Source organism: Cotesia glomerata, linkage group LG5, assembly GCF_020080835.1.
Source record: "Cotesia glomerata isolate CgM1 linkage group LG5, MPM_Cglom_v2.3, whole genome shotgun sequence".
NCBI lineage: Eukaryota > Metazoa > Arthropoda > Insecta > Hymenoptera > Braconidae > Cotesia > Cotesia glomerata.
The window spans coordinates 3,405,682-3,426,083 of NC_058162.1; the positions used below are offsets into that span (position 1 = coordinate 3,405,682).

A 20,402-nucleotide genomic window follows, 5' to 3' on the forward strand; every position below is an offset into this window, starting at 1 on the left:
AATTATAAACTTTTTTTTTTTTTTAATAAAAGTGGGGAACAAAAGTATAATTTTAAAAAAGTTTTTAGTAATAAAGAAAGAGAATTGTTTGAAGAAAAGCAACGAAGGCTATACTGAGAGTTAAACTTTTTAGTTTTCAGCTCGTCGTCAAGTGTCATCAAGCTGGAGCTGGCAAAGAGAAATTTCGGCCTAAGGGGGTGAGTGAGTCCTTTATTATTTTTTATACTGTTTTTATATATACTATACCTACATGCATGCATGTTATATAATATAACGAGACGGTGAATTATTTACGGCGAAAACACAGTGTTTTGTTGAACAATATAAATGGGGTGGATCTGGTTGGAAAAAGTTTCACGGAATTCGCAATGGATGATGTAAATAAATGTGTAAAATATTTGGGTAAATTGGAGAATGATACGAAAAATAGCAGCCAGCTAAAGGATGCTTGTATCAATTTTCCGTACACGTTTCGATGATGTATAGATCTGCGACGAGAGAGGCAAGCGGGAAGGAAGAAGGGATGGTTGTTATTCGGGCTCAACTGTCATCAATATTTTTCGGTTTGTTTGTAATTATTAGTCGAGGAAAATTGATTTTGTTTTTAATGGAAAGAATTTAATTACTTTGTAATCGGCAGTTTCAGGAAATTTGATTTTTATTGCCTGGGAAATAGATGTGTGATTTCTGCGATTAAATTGATATTTATTTTGAGTTTACTGCTATCTACCGTTTTAGGTAGAGATTTATTGCTTTTATTTTGATATGAATTTAATTAAATTGTGAATTTGTCTGATTTTAAAGTTAAAATTTGATAATTAGTCTTTTTTCTAAATTATTAAATTCAAAATTATTTTGTTAGCAAATTTTTTTTAAGAAAAACAAACAATGAAGGTATCACTGCTTAGTTTTTCAAAAATTCGACTATGAAAATTAAAAAATACAACTTTCGGGAATTAGTCTTCTTGAAACTTAAGCAAAGTTAAATTCCTTTTAAAATTTTTAGAACAGGTCTTTTTAAAAATGAAGAATATCGAGATAAAATTAAATTATTTTGTCAGCAAGTTTGTTTTTAAGAGAAATAAATAAAAAAAATATGATTGGTTTTAATTTTTCAAAAATAGTTAACCCGTTGAGGACTCAGTTCTAATTCGTTTTCTATGTGATGTATTGACTTATAATTGGCACCAAACTTTAATATAACACTCCCTCTAAATATCTTAATTAGGGGTGTGCGAATAGTGTTCGAATCGAATCGAATCGAATAGTACTATTCGATTCGAAATTCGAATCGAATATTCGAATAGTTTGAATAATTCGAATAGTTTGAATGATTCGAATAGTTCGAATAATTCGAATAATTCGAATAGTTCGAATATTTTAAATAATTGACACAGTCGTTTTCTGTCGATAAACCAACTAATTTTTATGTAAAAATTAATTCGTTTGATTTTATTTGACTAAAGGAGTCTTTATAATTATTTGATAGTAAAGGCTGCTTATTATATTTGTAATAAATATTTCTTGGTGTATTCGGACCCCCTGTTTCGGGGCACCTCGTCATTTTGACATTTCTCCGGGAAAATTCGATTTTATTTTAAATAAGATCTACGACACGATGGTTCAGACATTGAAAGAGTGTAAAGGTAGCAATGAAAAGCGACAACAATGAATACGTCGCATAAGCTTTTTAATAAAAGATTTTATAGATATGATATTTACACAGTAAAAAATTTTGCGTCATTGCGTCAAAAAATTTTGTGTTAAAAATTTTTATGTTAAATATTTTACACTTTTTTGTGTTAATTTAACATTTTTCTGTGTTAATTTAACACAATTAATGTTAAATTTACACATAAAAGTGTTAAATATTTAACACAAAATTTTTAACACATAATTTTTGACGCAATGACGCAAAATTTTTACTGTGTATCATATTTGTGAAATATATAAAATATATAAAAATTCGTGTGGGTATTTAAATGATAGATCTCGATAAAGTGTAACTCGAGGATGAGCTTGTATCGTTAAACATATCATCAGTAGACAAAATACAAAGTCATTCTTCAATTCTTGACATTTTTTAAGACATAAGCTCATCCTGATGTTACGCTCATCGAGACCTTTCATTTGAGTACGCACACGATTTTTCATATATTTTATAAACCTATATGATATTTCCCATATTTGTGGAATATATAAAATTCATAAAAAATTCATGTGGGCTATGTAAATATTAATATAATGTAATATAGCTATAGACGTAATTTATTTCAGTTAAGAGAAAAATAAATTAATTTAAATAATCTTAGCTAGAGATAAAGCTATAGAATTTCCATAGTCTATATTTACACTTTTTCAATGTCTGATCTATCGTGCCTGTAGATCTCATTTATTAAAGAAATCGAATTTTTCCGGAAAAATGTCAAAATAGCGAGGTGCCCCGAGGCGGGGAGTCCGAATACACCAAGAGATATTTATTACAAATAATAAGCAGACTTTACTATCGAATAATTATGAAGACTTTATTTAGTCAAATAAAATAAAACAAATTAATTTTTACACAAAAATTAATCAGTTTATTAACAGAAAACGACTGTTTGAATTATTTGAGCTATTCGAACGATTCGAATTATTCGAACTATTCGAATTATTCGAACGATTCGAATTATTCGAATATTCGATTCGAAATTCGAATCGAATAATTCGATTCGAATTCGAGGCGAATTATTCGTAAACTCGAATATTCGCACACCCCTAATCTTAATAGTTACTTTTAATTTCTAATAATTTAAAAATACTGAAAAATCGTTTAGAAAAAAAAACTTACGAAATTGAACTTTTTTTATAAAAAAAGTCGCAGAAATTTTGATTTTTACGATATCGAAAAAAAAACTGACGCCATTTTATTCGGAAAACAATATATTTTAAGGAAAAAAATCAATATTTGATGAAGTTTGAAAAAAATATATTTATTCTGAAGTTTGAAGTTACGAATTTCGGTCAGTCGCTTAAAATGAGAATAAGACATTTAAACATGTAAAATAATATAGAAAGATTTAGTTTTTTGTCATAAAACTCTTTCATTATAATTATTAAAATAAAAAAATAAAAATATTTTGAAGAATATCAATGAAATGAGTCGTAAATGAGACTTAGTCTCATTTATAAATCTTCTAAATTTAAAATTGCCTCAAAGTTATGAAAAAGTATGATTGGTTTTAATTTTTCAAAAATAGTTAATAGTCGCCATTTTGAAACTAATGAACAAAATCGTTTGATATTAAAACCCAACCTTCAAAATGATTCCAGAAAATAGTTCCTTCAATTTCATTAACCTCCTTTCAAAATTAGGGGTGGTATTACGGTCACATTAAATTTTGAAACATAAAAAACTACTATTAAAAATAAAAAAAAAAACTCTAAATTTCTATCAGCTACTCTCGTTAAAATAAATAACATTCTACTTCCAACCATCTACCCTTTTTAAAAAATAAAAATTTTCGTGAACAACCTTCGTAGATAAATAATAAAAAAAATAACCTGACTTGTTTGTAAGAGTAAGAGTAAGCTAAAAGCTACAAAACTAGTGCATCCGTTTTTATAAATATATTAAGAAGGCAACAAGATAATAATAATAAACGTGAGCAAAGGTTAAATAATAAATTGGGGAGCTCGCGCAGTGAATCAAATGCAGTGTGTTAAAATAGAGTGAATATTGATTAACTGACAAGATATAAAGCTCGAAGTAGTCTGGCCGTGTCGACCTTTGTAAAATTTTCGAAACTTTAACAAAATTATTAACACACCGTCAATCTTTTCCGTCTCTGTTGGTTTTGTTCCGAGGTTCCAAGTGCAGTGTATTCTATCGGATATTCAGCTATTTTCGATCGAGGTCATCGACATTAATAACTGACTCGATCATTTAATTATTAACAGATGCACTCAGCCTGAACAGAAGCAAAACAAGGGGAAAAGACGACTCTACTCTTGTTCCTTTGTATATTTGTTGTACTATCATTGTTCCCCTTCATTCTCGATTAACGAAAATGAAACAATCAAGCATTTCTCTCGATCCCTGCCCTGCTAATGGATTTCTAATTTAATCTCGGCTCCGAATCCTCGAAAAAAGTTTGCATTATTTGTTAATTAAATTTTTAATTTAAATATTGCCGAGGTCTTTTTGAGTCTCGAGCTCCGAATCTCGAGTGCAGGTTCTATGCCAGGACTTTTCATCTAAAGATATCCACCAAGTGGAAGAAGAAGCGTAAAGCAATTCGTTCGGACCGCAAGTGCTCGACCCTCAGTTTCTATTCCATTTACTTTTTTTTTTTTTTTTTTTTTTTCATTATTCTTTTCTTACTCTCTCTCTCTCTCTCTTTTTATAAATTTTATTTTCCGAGCTAAAAGGAAGCCCCTCTTTCTCTTTCTCTTTCTCGGTCACCGTTTATGGAGTAGTCGAAAAGAATCCGCGAGTGAGGCTGTACTCGGTTGTCTCGAGATAGGAAATTTTTCTCATCCTCCCTGAAGCTTTACATACAACCCTATCTCTATTCGTATTCACTTGCTCCATTTTTTTTATTTATTTCTATCTCTTTTTCAACGCTCCAATGCTCGGTCACCACTCTAAATAAATAGGTCGTGTTTCAAACTAAAAATGCCATTTACTATTTTTAAGTTTCACAATTCACAATACCCATTTTTTTTTCCTGAATTTTTTGTTATTTTATTATTTGAGTCAATGATTTTTATCGATTTTTTTTAGCTTTTTGTCCTAAAAAAGTTACTTTTAAAGGATTTTTAAGGAAGTTCGAGCGTAACTAATGAGTCAAAATAATGTTAAAATTTTTTTTTTAATTTTAGTCTTCCCAATATTCGTGAAAATTCTTTATTTTAATTTAAAATAATTTAAACAATTTAATAATTGATGATTTTTATTTATTTAATAAAGTAAAGTAATAAAATGACTTTGGTATTTATTACTTGCCGGAATAAATAAACAGATTTGGCAATAGCGCGCTTGATTATACCCATAACAGAGACGTGGATGAGTGTGTGAGTTAAACATTTCTCTCTCTGTAACTATATTTCTATCCTTTTCTTTTTTCTCAGCTGTTGAAGCGATGTTGTCAAACCTTTATTCGAATAAATGGCTGACGATAAACGAGTTACAAACATAAAATTTGACTTTAAATATTTCAAAAATTATATCGGTAATGTATTATTATTAAATTGTTTTTATATTTTACAATAATCCAAGTTTCTTGTGTATAGTTTTTTATCCGTTAAAGTTGGAAGGTTAATATTGAAAAAAATAATTAAAGTCTCGACAAAACGTTTGTCCGCCGAAAGAGCCCGTGTATAAGGAGATAAAATATGTGATTTTTAAAATTTAATATCTAAGTAACTAAACGGTGAATCTTTTTCAAATTTTGGGATTAGATAAATTACGTATTTATTTATACGTATACTTAATTTCAAAGCTCAAAGTTGGAAATTATTTTTTACTATAGATTCGCTCGAACTTCCTTAAAGGATAAAACAGGATTTTGTAATTATTTTTTCTGGACGAAGCTTTTTTAATTGGTTAATGGCAATTATTGATTATCCTGAGTCAAAAATTTATATAAAACGGCATAATTTATCAATAATAATAATTGTTTTTAAAGTAAATTGAGTGACATGTGACCTGTAATTGCCCTAGATAAAGTAGCGAACTCGAATAGGAAGATTTCTCATTACATTAGTGGTAAATAATAAATCATGAGCGATGATGTATAATTAATGAATTAGGTACTGGAAGAACGGTGGCACTAGCAATCAGTACTCTATCATCAGAAAGTTTATAAGCACCTGTGCAACTATGGCCCGGACTATTGATTTAAAAAAAAAAAAAAAAAGTTTGTTGCCAGAGATGCTGGTTAAAGATTTGAATAGATAGTTCGGAAAATAAACTAAAATAAAAGCTGGTAACTGACACGGGAAACTCTCTCTCTGATCCTTTTTACTTTTTTATTTACCATTACCATTACCATTACCATCTCGATAGATAATTGGACTGTAGAACTACTTGAGAATTCAACTTGTACCTTCCACCGATTCAACTCTAAAAACTTCTCATTTCCATGTTTTTTTACATATATTTTTTCGGTTTATTTTTTAATTCGTAATAATAATGATATTCATAGTCACATTGATATTGATTATGATATTAATATTAATGTTGCTTTTGATATTCATAGTGATATTGATATTCATAATGATATTGATAATGATAATGATATTAATGGTGATAATGATATTTACAATCGTATTGGAGATATTGATATCGATAATGATCTTGATATTGATATTTATCATGGTATTGATGATATTGACGTCGATATTGATATTCATAATGATAGTGATATTCATAGTGATATTGATATTGATATTTTCAATGGTATTGGAGATATTGATATCAATAATCATCTTTATATTGATATCGATGTTTATAATGATATTAATAACGATAATGATATGGATATTCATAGTGATATCGATATTGATATTTTCAATAGTATTGGAGATATTGATGTCGATATTTATAATGATAATGATAATTTTATTGATATCTATAATGATATTGATGATATTAACGTCGATAATGATATTCATATTAATATTGATATTCATAGTGATATTGATATTCATAATGGTATTGATAATGATAATGATATTCATGGTGATATTTATATTGATATTTACAATCGTATTGGAGATATTGATATCGATTTTTATAATGGTATTAATAACGATAATGATATTGATATTCATGGTGATATTGATATTGATATTTTTAATAGTATTGGAGATATTGATGTCGATATTTATAATGATAATGATATTGTTATTGATATCTATAATGATATTGATAATATTGACGTCGATAATAATTTTCATATTAATATTGATATTCATAGTGATATTGATATTCATAATGGTATTGATAATGATAATGATATTCATGGTGATATTGATATTGATATTTACGATCGTATTGAAGACATTGATACCGATAATAATCTTGATGTTCATAGTGATGTTGATATTCATAATGATATTGATAATGATAATGATATTCATGATGATATTGATATTGATGTTTACAATCGTATTGGAGATATTGATAATGATCTTGATATTCATAATGATATTCATGATGATATTGATATCGATATTTACAATGGTATTGGAGATATTAATATCGATAATAATTTTGATATGCATATTGATATTGATAGATAATGATATTCATAGTGATATTGATTTATAATGATATTCATCGTGATATTGATATTTACAATCGTATTGGAGATATTTATATCGATATTGATACTGATATTTATAATGGTATTGATGATATTAACGTCGATATTGTTATTCATATTGATATTCATAATGATATTCATATTAATTCTTAAGTTAATATTGATAATGATTATCGAAGTGATATCGACAATAATATTGACATTAAACAACTATATGAACAATACTACAATTTTTTCTAAAAACTAAAAAAATAAAAAAATAGCAATCTATAATGCTTGGAGTGATAATGATAATTAGTGTCGCGTATACCCACCAACAAACAATCTGATAATTTATCTCCGCAGAGTCAGTAGACGAGAAGAAAGACTATAGGGCCTATGGGTGGATTCTGTGAGACTGTGAGGCTGTCGGTGGGTGGAATAAGAGCGCCGGAAGAGAGAGAGGGTAAGGGAGAAGAGACATGACGCGTGACATCACGTGGAGTATTGATCGCCGGCACAGCATCCACGCAAGCTTCAGTGACTCCCTACCTACCCCAACCCCGTCCCCTTTTAAACCGGCAACCCGCGCAACGTTCTACCTATCACTAGTCTATACACTACACCCTTACACATACACCCATCCATCTTTATATCTATATAGCTGTCTACAATATATAACCATAGCATATACATTTAAGACCCCTCGTCTCTCTCTTTGGGTTGACGCCGCTCTTTCACGCTCTGTTTCACTCTGTTTCACTTTCATCTCCCGTGCCGTACCCTCTGCTAAGTTTGCCTCTTCATTGCACTTCTTCTTCTTCTTCTTCTTCTTCTTCTTCTTCTGCTTCTCCTTCTTTATGATCACATTGAACATATCATCGACCAAATGTGATGTTGAGTTTTTCCAGCTATCTCGATTTATTCCAACTGGTTAATTATCAAGTGTACATAGATTCACATAGACATTAATCAAAAGCTCAAAAGCGCTCGTGGCGGATAATTTTATATCCAAAGACTAACGGATATCTGATATTAAATATCGTGGGTTTCATGTCCAGATCCTCTGATAGCTGACAGATAGAAATTCATATATACATATTTATACGGAAGAGCTTTTTAATAAAATATTGCGCCTGAGGTTGTCAATGAGCCGAATTGATAAAGGAGATTAAATGATTATTAGTCAACTTTCTTGTTACGGATTTAAATTATTAAAAACTTATGTGAACAATCTTAACATTGTAATAATTATTTAGATTGTAGGAAGTAGAACTTTGTTTAGTATAATTTTATACTAGCAATCTTGCAGTCACTATGTGACTGCCGTGATTTGTGAACTATAAATAAATAAAATTTTGCTTTATTAAATAATGAATTTTTTTAAATTGCACTGTATTTTTTTGAATATTGACGTTTTTTAAGATATAAGCTCATCCCGATGTTACACTCATCAAGAGCCTTCATTTGAGTACCCACATGCATTTTCATATATTTTTCATGTATATAAATATATAAATATATGAAATATATGAAGAATTGATGTGGGTACTCAAATGAAAGGTCTCGATGAGTGTAACATCGGGATGAGCTTATATCTTTGAAAATGTCAATAGTTTACAAGATAGAGGGTCGTTTTTTAATTATGTTAAAATGCACTGTACTTTCTTAACTATTGATATTTTTAAAGATATAAGCTCATCTTGATATTATACTCATCAAGAGCTTTCATTTGAGTACCCACATGCATTTTGATATATTTTTCATATATACATATATATAATATATATAAATATATGAAAAATTGATGTGGGTACTCAAATGAAAGGTCTTGATGAATGTAACATCGGGATGAGCTTATATCTTTAAAAACGTCAATAGTTCACATGATACAAGGTCGTTTCTTAATTATATTAAATTGCACGGTACTTTCTTAAATATTTACGTTTTTAAAGATATAAGATCATCCCGATGTTACATTCATCAAGAGCTTTCATTTGAATACCCACATGCATTTTGATATATTTTTCATATATACATATATATAATATATGAAAAAATGATGTGGGTACTTAAATGAAAGGTCTTGATGAGTGTAACATCGGGATGAGCTTATATCTTTAAAAATGTCAATAGTTCACCTGATACAAGGTCATTTCTTAATTATGTATCTAGAGATAGAGAATTTTCGAATGCAGCCTAAATACTTATCATCATAAATTGACTATTGGTGAGAATGATATGAAACCATGAAAAGCCACAACTTCAGGTCAAAACTTTTCTAATCATACCAAATTTAACCATAAAAACCCATTTTATCATATAAATACACTGGCCACAAAATTTAGCTTATTCTCTTAACAATATAGATTTACTAGAATTTTATATTTACAAGTACACTGATAGAAGGATTTTCTAATATTTAATAATATTTGTTAACTGTTAATAAATGATTTTTACAATCAGATGGCTTGATAAATATTCATTAACAATTAATAGATCGTTTTTGAGCATTTGTAATATGTTTTTTGATTTTATTATCTATTTATTGATAAGAGTTGCTAAAGAAGTCGAAATAAAGTTGATAAAACGTCCAATATGAATAAAATTTAAATTCTGAATTATTTACTTAATAAAGTCCTTTTTCTTCAATTTAAATATTCATTATAGTATCACGAACAAGAACTAAAATTATTATTATAATTAAAATTTTGAGTATTGAAAAAAAATTCGATAAAATGTAAAATATATTTTATGGTAACGAAGAAGGATCGGGTGTATCGAACGAAAACGTCTGTAAGGAGCCATGGTACAAATGAGGTAAAGAGGGTGCAGTGATACTGAACTCTAAACTCTGAACTCGAGAACCGTCGCTAAGATAGTAAAGGAAACATGCATACATAAGCAGTTTATCTTTGTGTTAAATCTTTATCCAGTACAGAGATCACGTCTGAAGGCTCTCCACTCTCCACTCTTTACTCTTTGCTCTGTATCGGAGTTTATATTAAAGAACCATGCTTCTCAGTGGGTTTCAGCTTTTTTTTTCGAATTATATTTATTTTGTTCCGCATGGATGGTATTTATTTAGCTGTGTTTTAATTTCATTTTGAGTTTGTGAAATACTTGACTACATAAAAAATTTTTGTTCCTTTTCTTTTTAGTATAAAAAAATTTCTGCTAGTTGAATATTCTGTCGATAAAAAAATTACTTCCGGTGATTCATGATAGTATTTTGAGATAAATATTAGTCAAAAAAAGTTTAGTTTTTTCACAATTAATAATTAAAGAAATGATTAATAATTTAAATTTAGAAAATTAAGGGAATCCACATAAATTTAAATCAGGATTTTAATTATTTATGTAATTTTTTTTTTTATTAAATAAGTTAGAGTAAGGAATGATGGAAATTTTAACCTTTAAAGAAAATTAAATTAATAATAAATGGAAAATTTTTTCATTAGAGAAATTAAGTTAAAGTTTTATAAAAATTTTTATTATTGAAGAATTAAATTAATGAATAATAAAACTTTCGACCATTAAAATAAATTGAATTAATGACTAATGAAAAACTTTTTTAGTAAAGGAATTAATTTAATATTTTCTAAAAATTTCATTTGTTAAAAAAGTTTCATTAATGATAAAAAGAAAATTTTTTCATTGGAAAAATTAAATTGATGCAAGAGTTTTCCTTAAAAAAAATTGAATTAATGTCTATTGAAAATTCAAACAATTGAGTTGATTATTAATAAAAATCGTTAACTTCAAATTTTTCTGATAAACAAGTTAACTTAACATTTTCTGAAAATTTCATTCTTTAAAAAAATAAAATTAAAACTTTTGTTATCAAGAAATTTTTATAAACGGTAAATAAAAATTTCTCAATTGAAAAAAATTGAATTAATTATTAACAGTAAATTTTTTCATTGAAAAAGTCAATTAATGGTTGATTCAATTTTTTATTCTTATAAAAATTTTTAATGACTAATAAAAATTTCAACTATTAGTAGAAATAAATTAATGAATAATGAAAATTTTTCCATTGAAAGAATAAAATCAATGATCAATGAAAAATCCACTGCATCAAGTTAGGAAATTAAATGAATTATAATAATATGGTTGATTTATTTAGCCTTTGGCTATATATATATATATATATATATATATATATGCTATATATATATATATATATATATATATATATATCCCTTCGTTACTCGCGCTATGAGCAAATCGCCGCCTAACAACTACTCAACCAATAGAGACTCACTATAGTGCGAGCGAGAAACTAAAAAGACGCGGTAACGAAGGGATATATATATATATATATATGCATATATGCTGCTATATATATATATATATATATATATATATAAACATATATACGAATTACAATATTATTCACTCTTATTACAATTTGTCAATTTGCACATCGTCTTTTAATTTTATTTCACCTTTCGACAATTAATAATATACAATAAAAAATAATATAATATCATATAATGTGTAATAATATAATATCATACAATGTGTAACAATTAAGTCATAAATTCTGTAACATCAATACATTAAATATCGATCTTTATCTTAACACATTCGGCTAAAAGTCTTTTGAAACCAGAAATAGTTGTTTGGTCTTTTATTTCTTTTGGTAAATCGTTAAACATATTAAAACTTAAATGTGTAATCGTTTTTTCAGCACTTTTTTTCTAGTACTTTTTACATTAATTAAGCAACTATTTCTAGTATTATAGTGACTACCTTTACTCTTTTTTATGACACGTTCGCATAAATAATCAGGTGCAAATCCATTTGCCATTTTATATATTAATATACAGGTATTATAAATCATCCTTTGCCTTACTGATTGCCACCCTAACATTGCTAGCATATTATTAATTAATGTATATCTATTTACTCCTAATATAATAATTTAATAATTATTAATAGCAATAACTTGGTGATAAAATTTTCTAGACCGTCTACAAAACTGATATAATATATAAAATGTAATGGGTATATTTTCTATTAGTATCGAGTATGCAGTTATTTTAGTAGCGCATGACCTTTTAATCAGTCTTTTATATAGTATTTCTGCAGCACAGAGCGAAGAAAAAGCAAAAAAAGAAGATGGGGTTAAAAAAAGTTAAACAAGAGACAGTTATTAATAGACATGGTTTACTATGTGTATCCTTCTATTCATGCATTGAAGCTTTAGTCTCGAGAGTTGAGTTTTATGCAGCATGTTATATCTACTGTTGTGTATATATGCTCAGTATACAGTCTACACTAATATACATTGCTTCATACACATCATACTAATACACGTACAAATTAACATCAGCTACGTGATAGTGAGTCGAAAAACTCGGGCGAGGTATTCAGTATTATATAGCGCTCGCGCAGTTCTACACCTACCTCCAGACTTCCAGACACGAGACACGAGACACGAGACACGAGTGTTGATTTTTTCATGATATGGACGGTTTTTCTATCCGTGTTGTTTCAAAGTTCAAAGCCAGTACTTTTACATCCCTGTAATGGTATTGCTGTCTTTTAAACTCGGTACACTGCCAAACAAAAATATAAGTTTTACTTTCATCCCAAAATAAACTGTAACTAACTGGATTTTCATATAAATTGAGTTTTAATATCTCTCACTTCATTAACTGTTATTTTTTTTTTGTTTTTACCTCTCAAGCGAGTTTTGTTAACAGCCTAATGAATTTTTCAATTGGCTTATGCGCAAAACTTAATTATTAAAAACCACCTGCAAAATTTTTTATTGTTATATTTTTTTTTAATCCCCAGGGTTGCGTTAATTTTTTGTTATTGAAACAATGATCGTTTATTTTATTAGAATTATTGGGTAGGATTAAAAGATACTCTGTAATATTTTTTTTTTTTCTATAAAGCTTCTCACCTTGAGAAAATTTTTCTCTGAATATTTGATACCCATTTTATATTATTTTAGCGTGCAATTATACATATTGAATAAAAAAAATGATGAAATATTATTTGATCTTCCCATTTGACATGGTAATCAATAAAAATCTTAATGAAAATTAGCTTCTATCTTTATATTTAATTTTTTTGAAGCAAGAGAGAAATTATCTCAAGACAAGAAAATTTACTTCTATTAAGAACTAAATTTTTTGGAGCAAGAGACTGAATTTTCTCAAAACAACAAATTTTCTTGACTTAAATAAATTTTCTTGGATTAAGATACGTATTTTTTAAAGAAAGAGAGTTAATTTTGTTGGAATAAGTGAAATTTCTTGTCAAAAAAAATTTTTTTTCGCTCAAGAAATTAATTAGGAAGAAAAATATTTTCTTGGCTCAAGTGAACCTTTTTTTCTGTATACTTGATTTTTTTTCAATGGCCATAACCTCGAAAAAATTGGAATTACAGAAAATTTAAAAAATATTGAAGTAGTAGAAAATCAAATTTTCTTTCTAACGACTCAGATTAAACTAATTGTAATGATAATTACTCTTACATTTGCAAAAATTAGAGATATAATGATCAAAATCTATAACGCATCATTATTTTATTTTTGACTTCTTTTAAAAGAAGCTAAAACTTATAAAATATAGAGCTAAAAAAATTTTTGAGGACATCGAAGTTATGGAGAATAAATTTCCTTTTCAATGATACCAAATTTAATGCAATTATTTGAATAATACTTCTATTATTGCAAAATCTACCTGCAATTATTAACAAAAATGGAAAAATACTAAATTTGTCTCTTCTCTTCTCATTAAAAAATAAATTTTCATTTCACCTTCAAGATTAATAAAAAATGCGCATACAATAGTAGTGCAGATAATCGTAAGTCAATTTACAAAGAATTTGACAATGTATTGAAAAAAAGGCAACGGAAATCTCACGTACGGTCTAGTGAATGCATTCGAACTAACTGAATAGATAGAGAGTAGAGTTGTAGTTGGAGTTTGTAGTTCGACAAAAGAAGAATAGCATCAACAACGGAACCAAAAAGATAAATAAAAAATAAAGGCAAGCAATGTTGTTAGTTTATCCATTGAGACGATGACGACGTGTTCGCTAATGTTGTAGTATTCGTAATATATACCGTCATAGTGTAAAGTATAACACATAGCACACACCACTCGTGCATACCGTGTCACCAGTTGTAGATACCTTCCGTAACAAAACATTCCATAACATGTATGTAATATTGTATTTTTGCCCCTTTTCGCGTGACACCCCCCCCCCCTTCCAACTCAATAGTCAAGTACTCTAACACTCTCACACTTTCTCAACTCCTTCTGCTTCCTTAGTTTGTATGTCGTCCTTCTCATCTCAATATAACTGCGATACCACATTTCTACTCCTTTTCTATGTATAAACTCTATATATAGATACTGCTTTTCAATTCGCACAACTTTGTAGCACTCTATTCAATTACACAAGGGAGTATCAAGCAGATGCAAGCGCCAACCATTGAAAATCTTACGAGTATTGACTTTTTTATTAAATTCACCTTTTTTTTTTCTATTGATTTTCAATATTTGTACTTCGTTAAATTAATATTACGAGAGTTTATTTTTATACGTAACACACTTTCAAGTTTTATTGGTTACAGTCTACGTCATATAATTTTTAATTCAAAGTTTATTATTATTTATTGAGAGCGCATCTTCAGTTTACAAAATTCACGAGTTTTATTAAATAATATTATTATTATTAAGAGAATAAGCAAAATTTTGTGGCCAGTGTATTTATATGATAAAATAGGTTTTTACGGTTAAATTTGGTATTGTTGGAAAAGTTTTGACTTGGAGTTGTGCCTTTTTAAGGTTTCATATCATTCTCACCAATAGTAAATTTATGATGATAAGTATTTAGGCTGCATTCGAAAATACTCTATCTCGAGATACATAATTAATAAATGACCTTGTATCTTGTGAACTATTGACATTTTTAAAGATATAAGCTAATCCCGATGTTACACTCATCAAGACCTTTCATTTGAGTACTCACATCAATTTTTCATATATTTATATATATTATATATATGTATATATGAAAAATATATCAAAATGCATGTGGGTACTCAAATGAAAGCTCTTGATGAGTGTAGCATGAGGATGAGCTAAGATCTTTAAAGACGTCAATAGTTAAAAAAGTACAGTGCAATTTAACAATTAGGAAACGACCTTGTATCTTGTGAACTATTGACATTTTTAAAGATATAAGCTCATCCTGATGTTACACTCATCAAGACCTTTCATTTAAGTACCCACATCATTTTTTCATATATTTTATATATTATATATATGTATATATGAAAAATATATCAAAATGTATGTGGGTATTCAAATGAAAGCTCTTGATGAGTGTAACATCGGGATGAGCTTATATCTTTAAAAACATCAATATTTAAGAAAGTACAGTGGAATTTAACAAAATTCATTATTTAATAAAGCAAAATTTTATTTATTTATAGTTCACAAGTCACGGCATTCACATAGTGACTGCAAGGTTGCTAGTTTAAATTAATGTTTTATTGAACACTTAGATTTTGTAGAAAATTTTTTTGCTAAAAAAAATATAAAACCTTTTGTTTTTATTTTTTTTTCTCATAGTATTGATAACATGCTGAAAGATAAAAGTAAAAGAATAATAAGTATTTATAATACCAATGTCTAGTAAAATTTGTTCCCACTTAAGAGTAATGATAAATTTGGACGCATGACATTTATCCATTACAAAGTTCTGACGCCTGCTGGCAACAGTTGCGACTTTGATTCAAGCCATGGAAATAATGTAATGTTTCTTGTGCGACGTTTACAAACGCTTTGGTTCTATTATTATGAATAAAAATAATAATAATTAAGTAAAATTTTAATCAAGCAATTGTGAATGAAAAAACAAAACGAAGGAGGAAATTAACTTTAAATGATTAAGAAATAGATGTCGCACCTTCCAGGGGAATTAAAAAGTAACTTGACATTGAGTGTTTTTGTATAAACTCTTTTTATTTTTATTCTCAAGTTGTCAATTGTCAAGTCGAAAGACGAAAAAATAGTTGAATAGTAATGCGACTTAGACAGTGCGAAAGCTGAAAGAGCTTTGAATTTCGTCGAGCACTCGAAGGAGAAAGCTGTTGAGTAAAAAACAATAAACAAGAGCCGATAGTAGAGAAAAGACAAGGAGACAAGAAGACAACCAGACTCTAAAGAAGAGACAAAATAAAAAAAAATGGCTTTTTCAGGGTGAGTGAATAGCACGAGTGTGTCTGCTAGCAGTGTTCTTCTTTTCCGACCCGAGAGGCTTCACCAGCAGAGGATAGCTCCGCCGAAATATAAAAAATAGATCAGAGATGAGCAGAATTTAAAATGCCGGTGGCTAAAGACTGAAATGATGGATCTGTATCGCATGAGGAAGTTTTAAGGTTTCGACGTCTTTCGTCACCTTACAATTTTATAAATCTGTCTGGGTGTTTTTGTGTTTTACTAGTTTCTAAGGACTTATACTTACGCACTTTGAATATTCAAAAAATCATTTTTTTCTTATTTCATCTTTGTAATGTGCACAAAAAAAGGAAATCTTGACTTTAAATTATTATTTGATCTTCCCATTTGACATGTTAATCAATAAAAATATTAATGAAAATTTACTTCTATCTTTATATTTAATTTTTTGAAGCAAGAGAGAAATTTTCTCAAAACAAGAAAATTTACTTCTATCAAGAACTAAATTTTTTGGAGCAAGAGGCTGAATTTTCTCAAAACAACAAGATTTTCTTGACTTAAATAAATTTTCTTGGATCAAGATACGTATTTCTTAAAGCAAGAAAATTAATTTTGTTAGAATTAGTGAAATTTCTTGTGTCAAAAAAAAATTTTTTTTTTCGCTCGAGAAAATAATTAGGAAGAAAAATATTTTCTTGGCTTAAGTGAACTTTTTTTTCTGTGAACTGAACTATATTTTACAGTAACTGATCCAAGGATTAATAATTCCGATAAATATTACTTCTTCCTTTTTTTTTGTCTTTTATATCCGTATAACCTCTTAAGTTGTTACTAAAAAATTCTAAATTCAAGTATTGAATTATTGATTAAAAAAAAAAGACTACAAATTCTCTGATACACTTAAAATTTCTCAATCAAATCTCTCAAATATTAATTATTTAAAAATGAGTACAAAAAAAAACTAAAAAAATAATTTATACAGTAATTTTTTTTTCCAAGCCAGCAGACTAAGCTATCGAATGAGCCCGACACTTTAAGCCAGACGAGGCTTTTCTATGGTTTCAACCAGCGTGTGTGTTCGGAGCGCTTGCACACGCATCAACCCCTACGTCGAACGTGCTACGTAAAAAAATAAAAATAAAAACCTAGTATCTTTTTTTCTCTCTTTTTTGTTTCAACTCCCCTTATATTTTAGCGCACGCTTTGGGCGAGTACAGACTCGACAAAAAATTTTTAATGCTCGAAAAGGAAAATTTTCTTTTATTCCCCACTCACATTTACATTTTTAAAAATATTAAAAATATTACAGCGATAATGAGGTAGTGAGATGGATTTTTTTACCTTAGCGAATTAAATCATGCCGAATAAAATAATAATGTATTATAATATATTTCGGCTTGGGGGGTTAAATATTGGATAAAAAAAGGAAATAATAATTAAAGAAAAGTCGATAGGGGGAGGGAGAAAGCATAAGGCTCGAGAGGGTTTAAATCGAGAAAAAAGGATCCAAAGCATAAACGCGAGCGATAGAGACCAAGTGGAATGAGAGAAAGTTTGAGAGAGAAGAATGGTCGTCGAGACCTCTCCAATTACCGTGCGGCTCTCTTCCACCTTCCACCCTCCACCGGCGACTGACGTCAGCGTTTCATTAATTTTAATTGAATATCCTTAATTTTCATGGGATTCCATTGCTGCACGGCCACCCACTAAGTACAGTTACCACGGTGGAAACGAGGAGCTAAAAAACCCTTTTAAATTTATAATATTATTTTAAAGAACCTGGTATTAAAAGTTCATATCGCTCCAGATTTACATGCTTCATGAATTTACATGTTTTTTTTTTAACATCAGACATATTAATATCAATATTGAATATTAATTATTAATTGCAATCATTATCTCACGGAGACAAGAAAATAATAACATTTTTTTTATACTCTACAATGTAACCAGCCATATTTTTTATTAAATTGTCGATAATATTGGGTAGAATCGGATTTATTACTATTTTTTTGCTAATAGAATAATTACTGTCTTACTGAACATGCTGTATTAAACAAAAATTAGTTTAATAGTTGATTAAACCAAAAATAAAATGACTTTTTAAAAAATAGAAGGTGAATTATTTAGAGTGTTTCCTTGTCTATTCATATTATCCTATCAGTGCAATATGGTTGTGATAGAGGTACTTTGAGACCTTAAAATTGCTTGACCTTGATGCGTAGGGATAAAGCACTACCTCAATCGCTTCGCGTTATGAGGCGTGCAATATATAAACCATATGGACGAGCAACCTTGCAGTTACTATGTGACTTGTGAACTATAAATAAATGAAATTTTGATTTATTAAATAATGACTTTTGTTAAATTGCACTGTACTTTTTTAACTATTGACGTTTTTAAAGATATAAGCTCACCAAGATGTTACACTTATCAAGAGCTTTCATTTGAGTACCTACATGCATTTTGATATATTTTTCATATATACATATATATATATATATATATATATATATATATATATATATATATATATATATATATATATATATATGAAAAATTGATGTGGGTACTCAAATGAAAGGTCTTGATGAGTGTAACATCGGGATGAGCTTATATCTTTAAAAATGTCAATAGTTTACAAGATAGAGGGTCGTTTCTTAATTATGTTAAAATGCACTGTACTTTCTTAACTATTGATATTTTTAAAGATATAAGCTCATCTTGATATTATACTCATCAAGAGCTTTCATTTGAGTACCCACATGCATTTTGATATATTTTTCATATATACATATATATATAATATATATAAATATATGAAAAATTGATGTGGGTACTCAAATAAAAGGTCTTATTTAGATATTATGTACCTACACGGAAAAAACAAAACTCGAAAAATTACAGTATATAATGCAACCTGGTGCTTCGTGATGAAAACTGGAAAAATTACAGTTTCAAATGTAATTATTACAGATTTTATAAGAATTACATTGTAGAATGTAATATTTACATTGAAAGCTCTGAATATTAAATTAAAAAATTGAATTTAGAAAAATATTATTTCAAACTGTAATTTTTCTAGTTTTGATTACAACGGGACCGATTTTACATTTTATACTGTAATTTTTCGAGTTTTTTTTTCCGTGTAGAGGTAGAGCATTTATGAATGCAGCCTAAATAATCATCATAAAGTGACTATTGATGAGAATTATATGAAACCTTGAAACATCACAACTTTAAGTTGTGGTTTAGGATTATAAAATTTGTTCTAAAAAGTGTAACTGGTGTTTTTGGCATCAAACATATTAATATTAAATATTAATTATCAATAATAAAAACTACGACGTGATAAAAATTATATAAAAATAAAAATAAGAAAAGAATAATTAATGAAAAGTAATCCGTTAAAGGCGATAGGAGGCACATGTGTTGAAGCGACAAAATGAAAGCTCGATAAACCAAATACGGGATTGGGCGTGATTGGTATGCAGTAGGAGCAGAGAGCAAAGAGCAGAGAACCCAATACCCGCGATTATCCTGTTTATAAATCCTCCCTTACGTTTCGCGCTATCTGCGGATACGAGGAGTTTAATGTAATGGGACACGACCATTAACTCTCCGATATACATCTTCCCTGGTTTGTATGCATCATCTATTCGGGATCAGTATCCTTCTCCTTCTACACTTCCGCTTCTCTTTCATCTTATTCTTCTCTCATTTTAGTTACTAAGAATAACTTTACTCTTTAGGATTAAAGATCCTTCAAAATGATGCATTTGCATCCGATGGAAATTTTACTTTTTAATTTCATTTTTCACTTCATAATAATTATTTCCATTTAAACGAGAAACTTAGAGTCTTTACGTGACTGCCGAAAATATATATTTTTTAGGT

General features: G+C 28.3%; 1 protein-coding gene across 1 annotated transcript; it reads left to right on the forward strand.

Annotated features, from left to right (window-relative positions):
- Positions 1–368: 368 nt before the first annotated feature.
- LOC123265314 (protein PFC0760c-like) lies at positions 369–7,463 on the forward strand. Its single transcript, XM_044729012.1, has 4 exons — positions 369–463; positions 6,243–6,676; positions 7,046–7,228; positions 7,300–7,463. Exons 1-4 carry the CDS (start codon positions 369–371, stop codon positions 7,461–7,463), a joined length of 876 nt encoding a protein of 291 aa, XP_044584947.1.
- The last annotated feature ends 12,939 nt before the right edge of the window (positions 7,464–20,402 follow it).